The 16,201-nt window shown below is 40.1% G+C and overlaps 1 protein-coding gene across 1 annotated transcript in view; it reads left to right on the top strand.

Moving 5' to 3' along the window:
- Nucleotides 1-16,201, top strand: part of LOC139167142 (dystrophin-like) — a 1,540,372-nt gene that overhangs the window by 1,480,082 nt on the left and 44,089 nt on the right. Inside the window, exon 74 of the mRNA XM_070751563.1 lies at nt 12,101-12,193. Within this exon, the coding sequence (XP_070607664.1) occupies nt 12,101-12,193 (93 nt within the window). The remainder of the gene's footprint in view (nt 1-12,100; nt 12,194-16,201) is intronic.

Genomic DNA, 16,201 nt, shown 5'->3' on the forward strand with positions numbered 1-16,201 from the left:
TAGACTTAAAAGAATTATAAATGGAATAATACATCAAGACCAAAATGGATTTCTACCAGGACGACAAATTAAAAATAACCTTAGAACAGTAATAAACACATTAGAATACTATGAACAACACCCAGATAAGACAGCATCCTTAATGTTCTTAGATGCTCAAAAGGCCTTTGACAACGTTAACTGGACATTTATAAAAATGCAATTAAATAAAATGAGATTTGGCTCAAAATTTGTTAATTTAATAGATACTATATACTCGAAACAAACGACTAAAATAATATTAAATAATAACCAACTACAAGCACTTGATATAAACAAGGGAGTTCGTCAAGGATGTCCTATATCACCATTGTTATTTATTATGACACTTGAAACTTTATTAATTAAAATAAGAGCGGATTCCGAAATAAAAGGTTTAACTATAGGAGACGAAACTTACAAACTCCAAGCTTTTGCAGATGACTTAACGTTTATAATTGAAGAACCGATAACAACTGTTCCTTCCTTATTGCAAACTATTGAACAATACGGAAAGGTAGCAGGTTTAAAGATAAATAAAAGCAAAACTTCTTTCTTAACCAAAAATATGAATAAAATACAAGAAACTAAATTAGAAAATATTTCTGGAATAAAAACCGTAAAGAAAGTAAAATATTTAGGAATAAATTTAACAGCGAAAACAATAACTTTAAAAAATGATAATTACATAAAATTATTATCAGAAATTAAAAAAGATTTAGAAACATGGAATAACCTGAAAATATCATTTTTAGGAAGAATTGCCACAATCAAGATGAATATTCTGCCTAAGGTTTTATTTCTCTTTCAGGTAATTCCAATAAACCCAGGGGGAACTTTCTTTAAAACTTTGACAAACTTAGTTAAAAAATTTATATGGCAAGGGAAAAAAGCAAGGATAAAAATAAATTGTTTGGAAGACATTAAAGAAAGAGGAGGATTTGGTCTTCCAAACTGGAAATTATATTATCAGGCCGCCGCCTTAACATGGATTAAAGATTGGATAACCTTAGAGAATAAAATAATATTAAATTTAGAAGGACATGATCTTATGCTGGGTTGGCATGCATTTATATGGTATGACAAGGAAAAAAATCACTCATATTTTAAAAGACACACATTAAGGAAGTATTTACTAGAGGTTTGGAAGGACATAAAGAAAAATCACTTCTTAAATGTTCCAGAATGGATAGCCCCCCTAGAAGCAATAACACACCCAAAATCTATAAAAGACACGAAAATATTTTATAGATATAAAGAATTATTAAATGATCAGATGAAGCTAAAGCCTAGGAATAAACTACAAGAAGAAGGGATAATAATAGATTGGTGGCATTATGCCCAGATTCGATCCAGATACCAGAAGGATATAACTCTTTACACTTTTAATAAAAGTAAGAATTTGCTAAGTCATTTAATTATTAATAATTCAGTAAAAATGATAGGGAAAATATATAAATTTCTTATCGCTCACAAAAATATAGAGTTGACTCTAAAAGATACCATGATAAGATGGTGCAGAAATATAGGTAAGGAAATAGATATAGATACTTGGGAAAAAGTCTGGATTAATAATTGGAAAATGACCAAGTCAGTTTCATTAAAAGAAAACCAAATTAAAATGTTTTATAGATGGCACCTTCCACCAAACAGGATAGCTAAAATGTTTCCTAAAACATCCCCACTGTGTTGGAAATGCAAGAAAGATATAGGAACTTATTACCATCAATGGTGGACATGTAGCAAAGCTAAAACTTACTGGAAGATGATTGAGAAGATATTAAAAGAAATATTAAAATATGACATAGATAACACCCCGGAATTTTACTTATTAGGAATTACTAATCAGACTTATAAGAAGGAAACTCTTTACTTAATCATACACATATTAACTGCGGCTAGAATAATATATGCGCAAAACTGGAAGGGGGAGGAAATCCCCAAGAAAGAAGAAGTTATAGCTAAAATATTAGATTGCGCCGAAATGGATATGATGACAAGACGATTAAACGATCAAGAAGATACAAAATTTTATGAAACATGGAACAACATATATAAATGGTTAGATAAGAAAAAATAAGAGATAGATCTGTTTTTATTTAGGTAATAACAATATTAGAGGTATTTGTTGATGATTTTGATATAGTAGTTTACTCACAAGCGATATATTAAAAATTTTGTTTTATGTATGTTTAGCAATTGAGATTTGTTTGAATGTTTGATTAGATGAATATATTACACATAAATAACATATTATGCATTTTTACTTATACCGTACTAATATTGCATTTAAGATTTGAAAATTTTTTACTAGACTTTTTAACATGTAACAAATGTTTGATTATGTATTCTTTTTTCTATTTGAATGTATACTTTCAAAAGAAGCGGGGAAATACATCCCCATTTTATGTTTAATGTTTGTACGTCTGTATGTTTGTTTTATGAAAATAATAAAAAAATATTTAAAAAAAAAAAAAAAAAAAAAAAAAAAAAGATTTGGAAGTCTGGAGTAATTTACAATTATCACTAGTGGGAAGAATTTCTACAATTAAAATGAATATTCTCCCCAAAATTTTATTTCTCTTTCAAGTTATCCCAATTAACCTTGGACCGAAATTTTTTGTAGAATTAAATAGGATAACAAAAAAAATTATATGGCAAGGTAAGAAACCAAGAATAAAACAAAATTCACTAGAAGATCCCAAAGAAAGAGGAGGCCTTGGCCTCCCAAATTGGAAATTATATTACCAAGCCACCGCCCTAACATGGATAAAAGAGTGGTTAACTTTAGAAAATCAAAGGTTGCTTAACTTAGAAGGTCATAACTTAATGTTAGGCTGGCATGCTTTTATATGGTATGAAAAGTTAAAAACACACTCATATTTTAAAAACAATATTATTAGGAAAGCATTGATTGATGTATGGAATGAAATAAAGAAAAATCATTTTCTAGTAATGCCAGAATGGATTTCACCTATTGAAGCCATTTCCCATCCGAATTTCATAAAAGAAGGAAAGATTTGGAAATACAGGGACTTATTGGATAATCAATTAAAACTAAGAACAAAACAAGAATTACAAGAATTAGGTATTGATTTGGATTGGTGGCAATATATACAGATTAGGTCCAGATATCAAATGGATATTAAAATTTATATTTTTAGAAAAGAAAATGTATTAAGTAAATTATTACTTCAAAATCAAGTGAAGTTAATTGGAAACATATAAATATTTAATAAATCATAGAACGATAGGTTGGATACTGAAAGACAATATGATCAGCTGGTGCAAAAATTTTGGCAAAGAGATAAATTTAGAAACTTGGGAAAAGATACGGGTGTATAATTGGAAAATAACAAAATCAATTTCTTTCAAAGAAAATCAAATCAAGATGTTTTATAGATGGCACCTCCCACCATATAGGATTTCCAAAATGTTTCCTACTGTTTCACCCGTCTGTTGGAAATGTAAAAAAGAAACTGGCACATATTTCCACGCATGGTGGACATGTTCTGAAGCCAAGAAATATTGGAATAAAGTAGAGAAATGGATAAATGAAATAACAAAGGAGAAGATCAAAAAATCTCCTGAATTTTTCCTCCTGGGTATCTTAAATACGAAGCTTAAAAAAGAAATTTATTATTTAATAATACATATATTAGTTGCGGCAAGAATTACATTTGCACAGAAATGGAAAGAAAAGGAAATACCAAAAGATGTAGAAGTATTTTAAAAAATTATAGAATGTGCAGAACTAGACATGATGACAAAACGTTTGAATAACCAAGCTGAAACAGAATTTTATAAAATATGGGATAAAGTATATAAATAGTGGAATCTTTAAAATAGTGCTAAAATTATATAAGTAAGAACTTATAATTATTTGAATTTATCAACTAGAAAGTTAATTGTATGTTTAGATGAAAGAATATTTTTTTAGTTATATTAAATAAGTGAATATTAATTAATTAATTAAATAATATAGTAATAGACAGAATGTAATAGTTTAAAAATAATAAAAGCACAGAGTATTTTTATAATGTTACTAATATTAAGTATTACTTTTTTATATAGTATTATGAGTTTAAGTATTTTATAATTTATAGATAAGAAAATTAATCAAAGTTATAGAAACCATAAACTATAAACAGTAGAGTTAAATTTAATAAGAACATAGAGTGAGAGTGTTATATTTCTGAATTGATCTGATTATAGTTAGACATTTCTTTTTTGTATTAGTTAGACTTTTAAGATAAGCGGAGCAATGGTAGCTCCTTGAATGTTGAATGTTGTTTGCCTTTGTATGTCTAATGAAAAATAATAATAAAATATTTAAAAAAGAAGAAGTGAGCAACCACAAGCCTAGCAATTACATACTTTCCTCAGAATTACTTTTTTAGTTCCTTTTATATTTGGGAAGGAAAATGGTGCTTTAACATCTGTAGATTTAAAACAAATACAAAATGCAAGAAGAGTTCTAATAATTTTTATTTTGTTCTATAAATTACTGCCCTGGAGCAAATCAAAAAGCCTGAGATGAGTTTCTAATCTCTAACTGAATTATTATTATATTTAAGTTCATAATAGTGCCAAGGAGAAACAAGCAAATAATTTTTGGCAAAACTATTACTACCTAATTTGTTTTTAGCTATTTTTAGCATGTAGCAATTGATAAGTAGATAAGCTTTGGAAGTAACATGAAAGACATTCCACAAGTCATTCTAAAATTTATGGCTAATTAGGGCTAGCCAGGAATCATAAAGAAACAAATAATAAATCACACATTATGCTTACGTTTTGGAGTAAGTTCGGAATGCAGCCATTCTTTTTTGCAAGATTGAAACAGATTTATCGTCTTTTCCGTTTCACTACCGGATGTGACATAATTCATTCATTAATTACTCTCTACTATCTCCACTCTCTTTCTTCCTTGCGTTTTCGCCACCTTCGAAAACAAGTGTCCCTCCATCTGTGGTCTCCCCCTTTTGCGTCACTTGAACTCATCTGTATGTCATTAGCTCCGTGGTCTACACTAACATTGCTAATTGTCGGTAGAGCAGGGAGATTTATGATCTCTAAATCCCACTCATCATCCTCCGAATCTGAAAACTCCTAAGAAAGCAATTGCTATGCCAGCAAAATAGCTTACCATAAAAACTTAATTTGAATGTTGAGCTTCAAATTATGCTGAAGCAGATAACAAAAACGGTTGTTTGCAATGTGTGACAGTTATTAAAGTTCTGGGGGTCAAAATTAAAAATAATTAAATTTATTTTAATTTATTAGACTTCTATAGAAACATAGAAACATAAAGATTGACATCAGAAAAAGACCTCATAATCCATCTAGTCTGCCCTTATACTATTTCCTGTATTTTATCCCAGGCATATTTAAATTCAGTTACTGTGGATTTACCAACCACGTCTGCTGGAAGTTTGTTCCAAGCATCTACTACTCTTTCAGTAAAATAATATTTTCTCACGTTGTTTCTGATCTTTCCCCCAACTAACCTCAGATTGTGCCCCCTTGTTCTTGTGTTCATTTTCCTATTAAAAATGCTTCCCTCCTGAACCTTATTTAACCCTTTAACATATTTAAATGTTTTGATCATGTCCACCCTTTCCCTTCTATCCTCCAGACTATACAGATTGAGTTCATTAAGTCTTTCCTGATAAGTTTTATGCTTAAGACCTTTCACCATTTTTGTAGCCCATCTTTGGACCCATTCAATTTTATTAATATCTTTTTGTAAGTGAGGTCTCCAGAGCTGAACACAGTATTCCAAATTATTATTATTATTATTATTATTATTATTTATTATATTTGTATGCTGCCCCTCTCCGTAAATGTGGTCTCACCAGTGCTCTATACAGCCCAGTCCCATGGGACTCAGGGCAGCTTACAACAGTGAATAATACAATAATACAGAAATCAAATATAGATAATAAAAACAATAAAAAGCCTATTATAAAACCCCTAACACATTATCTAATCAAACACACATACATACCAGTCAATCACTGTCCAGCCATGCCTAGATGTTAACATTCATGGCTCTCAGACCTGCCGGCAAAGCCAGATCTTCACGGCCTTCTGAAAGGCCAGTAGGGTGGGAGCAGTATGGATATCGGGGATAATTGGTTCCATAGGGCTGGGGCAGCCACAGAGAAGGCCCTCTCCCACAGACCTGTCAACCTGCATTGCTGAGTTGACGGGACCTGGAGAAGGCCAGCTCTGTGTGATCTAATTGGTCTTTGGGAGGTATGCAGCAGATGGTTTCTGCGAGGATTTGCTTTCAGTTGTATTACATTTAATTGAGTATGGAAATGAATTAAAATGTCACATCCCTATTCCAGCCATTCAAGTGAGGAGGGGACCCTGGATTCTTGTACACACTTATTGCGCTCATCCTTTTTCCTATGTATCCTGCAATTCCTTAGTTTATAACTTTTACCCTGTCACCTATTCTGCCCTGTGCTTTTATTCATCTTGGGGAATGTATAAGGGGGGAGGCCATCTCTCAGCTTGGAAGCCTCACAGAAGAAGCCCATGGGAATGACTCCTTAGTTGTTTATTAAGATGACATTTTCGCACATGTGGATAACATTTTCGCACATGTGGATTGGCTCATTCAAGCCAATGAGAGGAGGGGTTTAACCACTTTATCCTAACGGAATTGCCTGGGGGGGGACTCAGACCCTGCTTTGCATTATTCATTTCCTTTCAATAAAAGTTTCCTTTTGAACTGCTAAAGTTTTGAGAGTCCATGCTTTCTTGAACAGGAGGGAGAGGCAGGACTTTACATAAAACAGGGTCAGCAAAAGTGGTCAATCCGGAGAAACAAACTCACTTTACCAAGGGGACCTTACATACAATGTCCGAACAAAGCAGCAAGCAAGGAGCTGGGGTGAGATCTCTACCACCACCTAGCCAGAAGCCACCTCCTTCTGTCTCACTGAAGCCAGTTTGGAGGCGCTTATAAAGCACAGATGGTCAATCGGAGTGGGGAAGAAAGATAGAAGACCCAAGGAGTCACCCTCACCTGGAGCAATAGATAACCAGACTGGAAAAGTGAGCTGGAAGCCCTGTCTGACAAGAAACAGCCAATTGGAGATAACTGCCTCAGGATAAAGTTTATGCGAGTCATGATGGCTTTTGAAAACCTCAGAACCAGGGGGAAATCAGAGAGGGGGAAAGGCAGCAACAAGGCTGAATTCAATTCAATTCAATTCATTTTATTTATTATTTATTGAAGCCGGATACAGCAGCTGAAGGCCAAGCAGATATGACAGGGGAAGCAGCAGCCATCCAGGTCAACCAGCCCTTTCAATTGTTCCTCACCAGCCCCCAAATCATCACAACTGGAGAGGAAGACAACCCTCCCCGGGAGTGAAGTACAATGGCAATCTGCAGCAACTGAGATTTTTTCTGGCATATGTCCTCATGTACATGTAGGAGTATGGAAAGGATTTCCAGACCCAGGGCGCTCAGGTCTGAGTCATTGCCTTGGCCCTGGAAGGGGCAGGTGCCCATTGGATGGTGACCCTCCACAACGCAGATGCCCCTGAACTACGGAATCTCAAACCTTCATGATGGCTGTCCGCCGCTGATTTGAATACCTCTTGGCAGATTGCAAAGTTCACAATTGCATCAGAATTGCAAAACAGGTGCTGGCCAGTAGCTGACTACACTGAACAGTTCTGAGACCTCACCTACAGAGTGGACTGGCTGGAAGACATCCTAATGAGCTGGTTCAAAGACTGCCTGAATGACAACCTTTACCATGCCTGCCTGGCTCGAGGAACCCCAGACCACCTGCACGACTAGTACATCCTGCCGAAACGGTGGAGGTTGACATGGCAGAAACCAGTACCTTGGAGGAAGAGTCTGGAAAAGATCCCCACCCCAGGAGAAGTGAGAGCTATTTAAGCCACAAACTCCCCTGGTACCGAGATCATCTGCCTGCTTCAAATGTGGGAAGGAGGAGCACCGTGCAGCTGAGTGTCATTCAAAAGCTCCTGCTCAAAAGCCAGAATGCCTGTCCCAAATAAAGCCTGTGAAAATAACACACATATTCCAGAGGAAAAGATACCACACTGAGAAGTGGAGAGGGCACCGTCACAAAATCAGAGAGAAGGAACTCCAGCATCACCTGGGGACCCATCTGAGAGCAACCCTAAAGACGACCCACTGGTAGGTGAACCGATTGAGCCACTCACCCTGCCCCTAAGATTGTACATCCTCAGTCAGAGGAAAAGGGTGAAAATCTCAGCCCTCTTGGACTCAGGTTACACCCAGTGTTTGATTAGCCCAACCTTGATGGGAAAATTGGGCATACACTTGCAGAAGCTAAAAAACTCCATCAGGTTCTGCCAGTTAGATGGCAGTTGCAGGGAGAGAACTGGCCATGATGGGAGATTCATTTTCATTGTGGCACCCAGAATGTGGCAACCAGGGCTCATCTGGTTGAGTGAACTGGAAGTAGGGGACTCTTAAGATTTCAATGGGGGGTGGCTGGGATTCGTGCGGCAGAAGGAGATCCCGGAGATATTCTGGTCCGATGCCCTGAAGGGCTTTATAGGTCATAACCAACACTTTGAATTGTGACCAGAAACCAACCGGCAACCAATGCAGACTGCGGAGTGTTGGTGTAACATGGGCATACCTAGGGAATGTTGTGGTTGGCTCTGGGCCAGCTCCTGCCCCAAGGACTGTGGGGGTGGATATGGGTGAATCCTCCCAGTGTCAAAGGCCTGTTTTACTGCCAACTGCTTTGGACAGCGAAGTATGGTTGAAAGCAGGGAGTGACTGTGAAATGGGACCCTCAGAGGGGGTCATGGCAGACAGCCGATTAGGAAGCAATTCATCATCATCCTTATCTTCACTGGACTCTGATGAAGAAGCAGTTATAGACGCACGCATGACAAGGGCCATGAATAGAAGAGAGCAGCTACATAGGTATTACAAGAGATAAGAGAGTTCACCTGTTGGGTGTGGTTCAATTAATTAGGGCTGCTGTTAAATGGGCAGCGTACTGGCCTCTCAGTGTGGAAGATTATCTGTTCATGATAGTGGATGTGGCTTGACTCTCCGGATTCTCCAAGGACTATGTGCTTTGATATCAGGACTCTGAGCATAAATCATAGTTAAACGTGTGAGTTTGGACGTCTGACTTCACAGCTACTTGTTAATTGCTTTGAGTTTTGTTTTGGCTTTTTTGTTATTTCACTGCATTCAAGTCTGGTTGCTTTGAAAGTGAGCCCTTTGACTACAAAAAGGGGGTTTTGCTTCTATTTTTCTGTGGATAAAGAAAGTATTCTTGACTTTTCACGTGTGTGTGTCTGGTTTGGCTACCTTTGCATTTAATTAGAGGCTCGTGCAGAGAGCCAGCAGAACAGGGAAGCCCATGATTGCTCTTGCAGCTGCATTCTGCACGATCTGAAGTTTCCGAACACTCTTCAAAGGTAGCCCCATGTAGAAAGCATTGCAGTAGTCGAACCTCGAGGTGATGAGGGCATGAATGACTGTGAGCAGTGAGTCCCGGTCCAGATAGGGCCACAACTGGTGCACCAGGCGAATCTGGGCAAATGCCCCCCTCGCCACACCTGAAAGATAGAAACATAGAAACATAGAAGTCTGACGGCAGAAAAAGACCTCATGGTCCATCTAGTCTGCCCTTATACTATTTTCTGTATTTTATCTTAGGATGGATATATGTTTATCCCAGGCATGTTTAAATTCAGTTACTGTGGATGGTTGGTAGATAAATGGTGGATTTATCTACCAAGATGGTTCTCTAATGTAAGCTGTGGGTCGACGAGGACGCCCAAGTTGTGGACCCTCTCTGAGGGGGTCAATAATCCCCCCCCAGGATAGTGGATGGACAGATGGAATTGTCCTTGGGAGGCAAAACCCACAGCCACTCCATCTTATCCGGGTTGAGTTTGAGTCTGTTGACACCCATCCAGACCCTAACAGCCTCCAGGCACCGGCACATCACTTCCACTGCTTCGTTGACTGGACATGGGGTGGAGATGTACAGCTGGGTATCATCAGCATACTGATGATACCTCACCCCATGCCCTTGGATGATCTCACCCAGCGGTTTCATGTAGATATTAAATAGCAGGGGGGAGAGGACCGACCCTTGAGGCACCCCACAAGGGAGAGACCTCGGAGTCGACCTCTGACCCCCCACTAACACCGACTGCGACCGACTGGAGAGGTAGGAGCAGAACCACTGGAGAACAGTGCCTCCCACCCCCAACCCCTCCAGCCGGTGCAGAAGGATACCATGGTCGATGGTATCGAAAGCCGCTGAGAGGTCAAGAAGCACCAGGACACAGGATAAACCCCTGTCCCAGGCCTGCCAGAGATCATCCATCAATGCGACCAAAGCAGTTTCCGTGCTGTAACCGGGCCTGAAACCCGACTGCTGGGGACCTAGATAATCGGCTTCTTCCAAGGACCGTTGGAGCTGGAGTGCCACCACCTTCTCAACAACCTTCCCCATAAAGGGAAGGTTGGAGACTGGACGATAGTTATTAAGTACGGCTGGGTCCAGGGAAGGCTTCTTTAGGAGGGGGCGCACGAGCGCCTCTTTATAGAGTGTTGGAAAAACTCCCCTCCCCAAGGAAGCTGGTAATCTCCTGGACCCAGCTCCGTGTCACCTCCCTGCTGGCCGAGACCAGCCAGGAGGGACACGGATCCAGTAAACAGGTGGCAGAACTCACAGCTCCAATGGCCTTGTCCACTTCATCAGGTGTCACCAGATCAAACTCTTCCCACACAGGTGGGTAATGGACGGACAGATGGGATTGTCCTTGGGAGGCAAAACCCACAGCCACTCCATCTTGTCAGGGTTGAGTTTGAGCCTATTGACTCCCATCCAGACCCTAACAGCCTCCAGGCACCGGCACATCACTTCCACTGCTTCACCAACTGGACATGGGGTGGAGATGTACAACTGGGTGTCATCCGCATACTGATGACACCTCACCCCATGCCCTTGGATGATCTCACCCAGCGGTTTCATGTAGATATTAAATAGTAGGAGGGAGAGGACCGACCCCTCAGGCACCCCGCAAGGGAGAAACATAGAGGTCGACCTCTGACCCCCCCACTAACACCGACTGCGACCAACTGGAGAGGTAGGAGGAGAACCACTGGAGGACAGTGCCTCCCACTCCCAACCCCTCCAGCCGGCGCAGAAGGATACCATGGTTACGGTTATCCCCTTGTTAGGGCTTTAAAAAAACCTTATTTGGAGACAGTAACAATGAAAGAGCTGGGAACATTGTTAGCACCTGGTTAGGGCTGGCAAGAAACATTTGGAGCAAGTTAGAGCAATGAAAAAAAACCCTGCAAAGTCTTGGGGCTTGGAAAATATTCTTAACAGAGAGTAACAGTGAAAGATCTTTAAAGCCGGTAAGAGTTGGGAACATTGTTAGCACCTGGTTAGGGCTGGAAAGAAACATTCGGAGCAAGCAGAACAATTAAAAAAACCTACAAAGGCAGGTTTGGAAAACATTATTCACAGAAGGTAACAGTGAAAGAGCTTGCAAGCGGATAAGAGCTGGGAACATTATTAGCACCTGGTTAGGGCTGAAAAAAAAAACATTTGGAGCAAGTTAGAGCAATGAAAAAAACCTGCAAAGACAGGACTTAGAAGTCATTCCTAGAAGAGAGTAATAATGAAAGAGCTTGCAAGCAGTAAAAGCTGGGAACATCGTTAGCTTCTGGTTAGGGCTGGAAAGAAACCTAGGTAGAGCAAATTAGAGTAATGAAAAAAACTCTGCAAAGACTTAGAGTTTGGAAACATTCTTTGCAGAGAGTAACAACGAAAGAACCTGCAAGATAAGAGCTGGGAAGATTGTTAGCACCTAGTTAGGGCTTGGCGGGGGGGGGGAAGCTTCAAAAAAAGCTGCATTTAGATTATAAGATGCATGTGAATTTTTAGCCTCTTTTAGGGAGAAAAAAGGTGTGTCTTATACTTCGAAAACTACAGTATTGCCCACACTGAGAGAAAGATGAATGCTGTGGTAGAATAATTGAAGTATACTTCTGCTTTTCTTTTTATTAGGTGAGGATGATCTACTAAGTCCTCCCCGGACCACAATCACAGGGTTAGAAGAAGTCCTGGAACAGCTTAACAGTTCCTTTCCAAGTACAAGAGGTAAGGATCATTATTCAGTAGGGCATGATGCAAGTATATTACAGACAGTGGCTTTTTATTTCAAATTGATATTGTACTCAGAAATACTGTATAAGTAAAAGATGGAAGTCTAAAAGAGAAGACCGCAATTTTACCTCCATAAAAAATACGATTAGCTAGAAATAATTATAAAATGTATAATTCAGTCTTTGTGTTCTTTTAATCTTTCGTATTTAATAAATTTATGTAATGGTACAATAATAAATTAGTACATTAATTACATAATGCAAAAGTTAAAATCTATTATTTATATACAGTATGTCCCAAAAGTGAGTACACCCCCTCACATTTTGTAAATTTTTAAGTATAACTTGATGTGACAAAATACTGAACAAATGACACTTGGCTACAATGTAAAGTGGTGAGTATACAGTGTGTATAACAGTGTAAATGTGCTATCCCCTCAAAATAGCACAACACAGCAGCCATTAATGTCTAAAGTCTGGAGGACAGAAGGGAAAGGGGGAACATGATCGAAACATTTAAATATGTAAAGGGTTAAATAAGGTTCAGGAGGGAAGTGTTTTTAATAGGAAACTGAACACAAGAACAAGGTGGCACAATCTGAGGTTAGTTGGGGGAAAGATCAGAAGCAACGTGAGAAAATATTATTTTACTGAAAGCGTAGTAGATGCTTGGAACAAACTTCCAGCAGACGTGGTTGGTAAATCCACAGTAACTGAATTTAAACATGCCTGGGATAAACATATATCCATCCTAAGATAAAATACAGAAAATAGTATAAGGGCAGAGTAGATGGACCCTGAGGTCTTTTTCTGCCGTCAATCTTCTATGTTTCTATGTAAACTGCTGGCAACAAAAAGTGAGGACGCCCCTAAATGATAATGACCAAATAGGGCCCAAAGTGTCAATATTTTGTGTGGCCACCATTATTTTTCAGCACTGCCTTAACCCTCTTGGGCACTGAGCTTTCACTAGAGATTCACAGGTTGCCATTGAATCTTCTTCTACTCCTTTATAATGACATCATGGAGGTGGTGGGTGTTACAAGCCTTGCGCAGCTACACGTTCCATTTCAGAATGCCCTACAGATGCTCAATAGGGTTGAGGTCTGGAGACATCTTGGCCAGTCCATCACCTTTACCCGCAGCTTCTTTAGCAAAGTAGTGGTCATTTTGGTGGTGTATTTGGGGTCATCATCATGTTGGAATACTGCACTGCGGCCCAGTCTCCAAAGAGAGGGGATCATGCTCTGCTTCAGTATGTCACAGTACATGTTGGCATTCATGGTTCCCTCAATGAACTGTAGCTCCCCTGTGCTGGCAGTACTCATGCAGCTCCAGACCATGACATTCCCACCACCATGCTTGGCTGTAGGCAAGAAACACTTGTCTTTGTACACCTCATCTGGTTATTGTCACTCACACATGACACAATCAGAACCAAATAAGTTTACCTTGGTCTCATTGGACCACAGGACATGGTTCAAATAAGTTTATCATGGTCTCATTGCACCACAGGACATGGTTCTAGACCATGTCCTTAGTCTGCTTGTTTGCAGCAAACCATTTGCCAGCTTTCTGGTGCATCATCTTACCCCCACCCCCACACCCCTTCAATCTCTGCAACAATGCTGGAAGCACTCATATGTCTTATTTCCAAAGCCAACCTCTGGATATGATGCTGAGCACAGTCACTCAACTTCTTCGGTCGACTATAGTGAGGCCTGTTCTAAGTTGAACCTGTCCTGTTAAATCGCTGTGTGGTCTTGGCCACTGTGCTACAGATCAGTTTCAGAGTCTTAGCAACTTTCTTATTGCTTAGGCCAGTGATGGTGAACCTTTTTTTTGGTTCATTTGCCAAAATGGAGTGTGTGGGTGTGTTAGCATTTGTTCTGTTCACAGGCTTCCGATAAATTCCAATCTCTGGAAAATCATTCCTTAATAATAAAACTCACTCTTTTTTCACTCAAACAGAATACATGAATGCAAACACAGGGTTAAATTAGTATAGAAGCAGAACTTACTGGAACAAGGATGGAGCAATGAAACATGGGATGTACATGAAGAGAGTTGTTAAAAGTCAGGCAAAAGGTCACTTTTCAATAGGGAAAGATCCCAAGAAATTTTGGCCAAGCTTGCGACTGGATTTCTCTGAGGATAGATACTTTGTTGAAAGCTAAATTCGATCTCCAACAGTCAATGGTGGGTTGTCCTTGCAGGAATGGTCTGCAAATCTCTTGTAGTCTTCTTTGGCTTTATTCAGGGAATGCTTGACCATCTCTGTTCTGGGCACGACCACTGATCCCATAAATCCTTCAAACTCTCAATCTTCAAACAAGTAAACTCTTTATTTTCTCTTTGACAGTTCAAATACCAAGAGAATATATTCTGGTATTGTACAGGCAGCAGGATTGGGTTTTCTCTATCGGCAGAGAGTTAATTGCTTTATGATGCAATTAACCTTTCATTCTGAGTAACTAGAAGATAATGGCTATAAATAATAATAATAATTTATTAGACTTGTATGCCACCCCTCTCCAAAGACTCGGGGCGGCTTACAACAGCAATAAAATAGTACAATACAAATCTAATAGTTAAAACTATGACTAAAAACCCACTATATTAAAAAAACTATTAATACTATACAATCAAAACCACACATAACTCTTAATTGTCAGAGAAGGAGATACATTAATTGTCCCATGCCTGGCAGCATAGATAGGTCTTTGAGGTCTTGTGGAAGGCAAGGAGGGTGGGGGCAGTTCGAACCTCCAGGGGGAATTGATTCCAGAGGGCCGGGGCTGCCACAGAGAAGGCTCTTCCACTAGGCCCCGCCATACAACATTGTTTAGTCGACGGGACCCGGAGAAGCCCAACTCAGTGGGACCTAATCAGCCGCTGGGATTCATGCGGCAGAAGGCGGTCCTGTAAGTATTCTGTTCCGATGCCATGTAGGGCTTTATAGGTCATCACCAACACTTTAAATTGTGTCTGGAAACTAATCGGCAACCAGTGAAGGCCGTGGAGTGTTGACGAAACATGGGCGTATCTGGGATGACTTATGACTGTTTGCGCGGCCGTATTCTGCATGATCTGAAGTTTCCGAACACTCTTCAGAGGTAGCCCCATGTAGAGAGCATTGCAGTAGTCAAACCTCGAGGTGATAAGGGCTTGAGTGACTGTGATCAGGGACTCCCCGTCCAAATAGGGCCGCAACTGGTGCACCAGGCGAACCTGGGCAAACGCCTTCCTCGCCACAGCCAAAAGATAATGTACTAAAGTCAGCTGTGGATCAAGGAGGATGCCCAAGTTGCGGACCCTCTCCGAGGGGGTCAATAATTCCCCCGTGGATAATGGACGGACAGATGGGATTGTCCTTGGGAGGCAAAACCCACAGCCACTCCATCTTGTCAGGGTTGAGTTTGAGCCTATTGACTCCCATCCAGACCCTAACAGCCTCCAGGCACCAGCACATCACTTCCACTGCTTCACCAACTGGACATGGGGTGGAGATGTACAACTGGGTGTCATCCACATACTGATGACACCTCACCCCATGCCCTTGGATGATCTCACCCAGCGGTTTCATGTAGATATTAAATAGCAGGGGGGAGAGGACCTACCCCTGAGGAACCCCACAAGGGAGAAACCTAGAGGTCGACCTCTGTACCCCCACTAACACTGACTGCGACTGACTGGAGAGGTAGGAGAAGAACCACCGTAAAATGGTGCCTCCCACTCACAACCCCTTCAGCCAGCACAGAAGGACACCATGGTTGATGGTATCGAAAGCCACTGAGAAGTCAAGGAGCACCAGGATAGAAGATGAAGCCCTATCCCAGGCCCACCAGAGATCATCCATCAGCATGACTAAAGCAGTTTCTGTGCTGTAGCCGGGCCTGAATCCTGACTGCTGAGGGCCTAGATAATTGGCTTCTTCCAAGGACCGTTGGAGTTGGAGCGACACCACCTTCTCAACAACCTTCCCTATAAAGGGAAGGTTGGA

The sequence above is a fragment of the Erythrolamprus reginae genome, chromosome 4 (assembly GCF_031021105.1).
Source record: "Erythrolamprus reginae isolate rEryReg1 chromosome 4, rEryReg1.hap1, whole genome shotgun sequence".
NCBI lineage: Eukaryota > Metazoa > Chordata > Lepidosauria > Squamata > Dipsadidae > Erythrolamprus > Erythrolamprus reginae.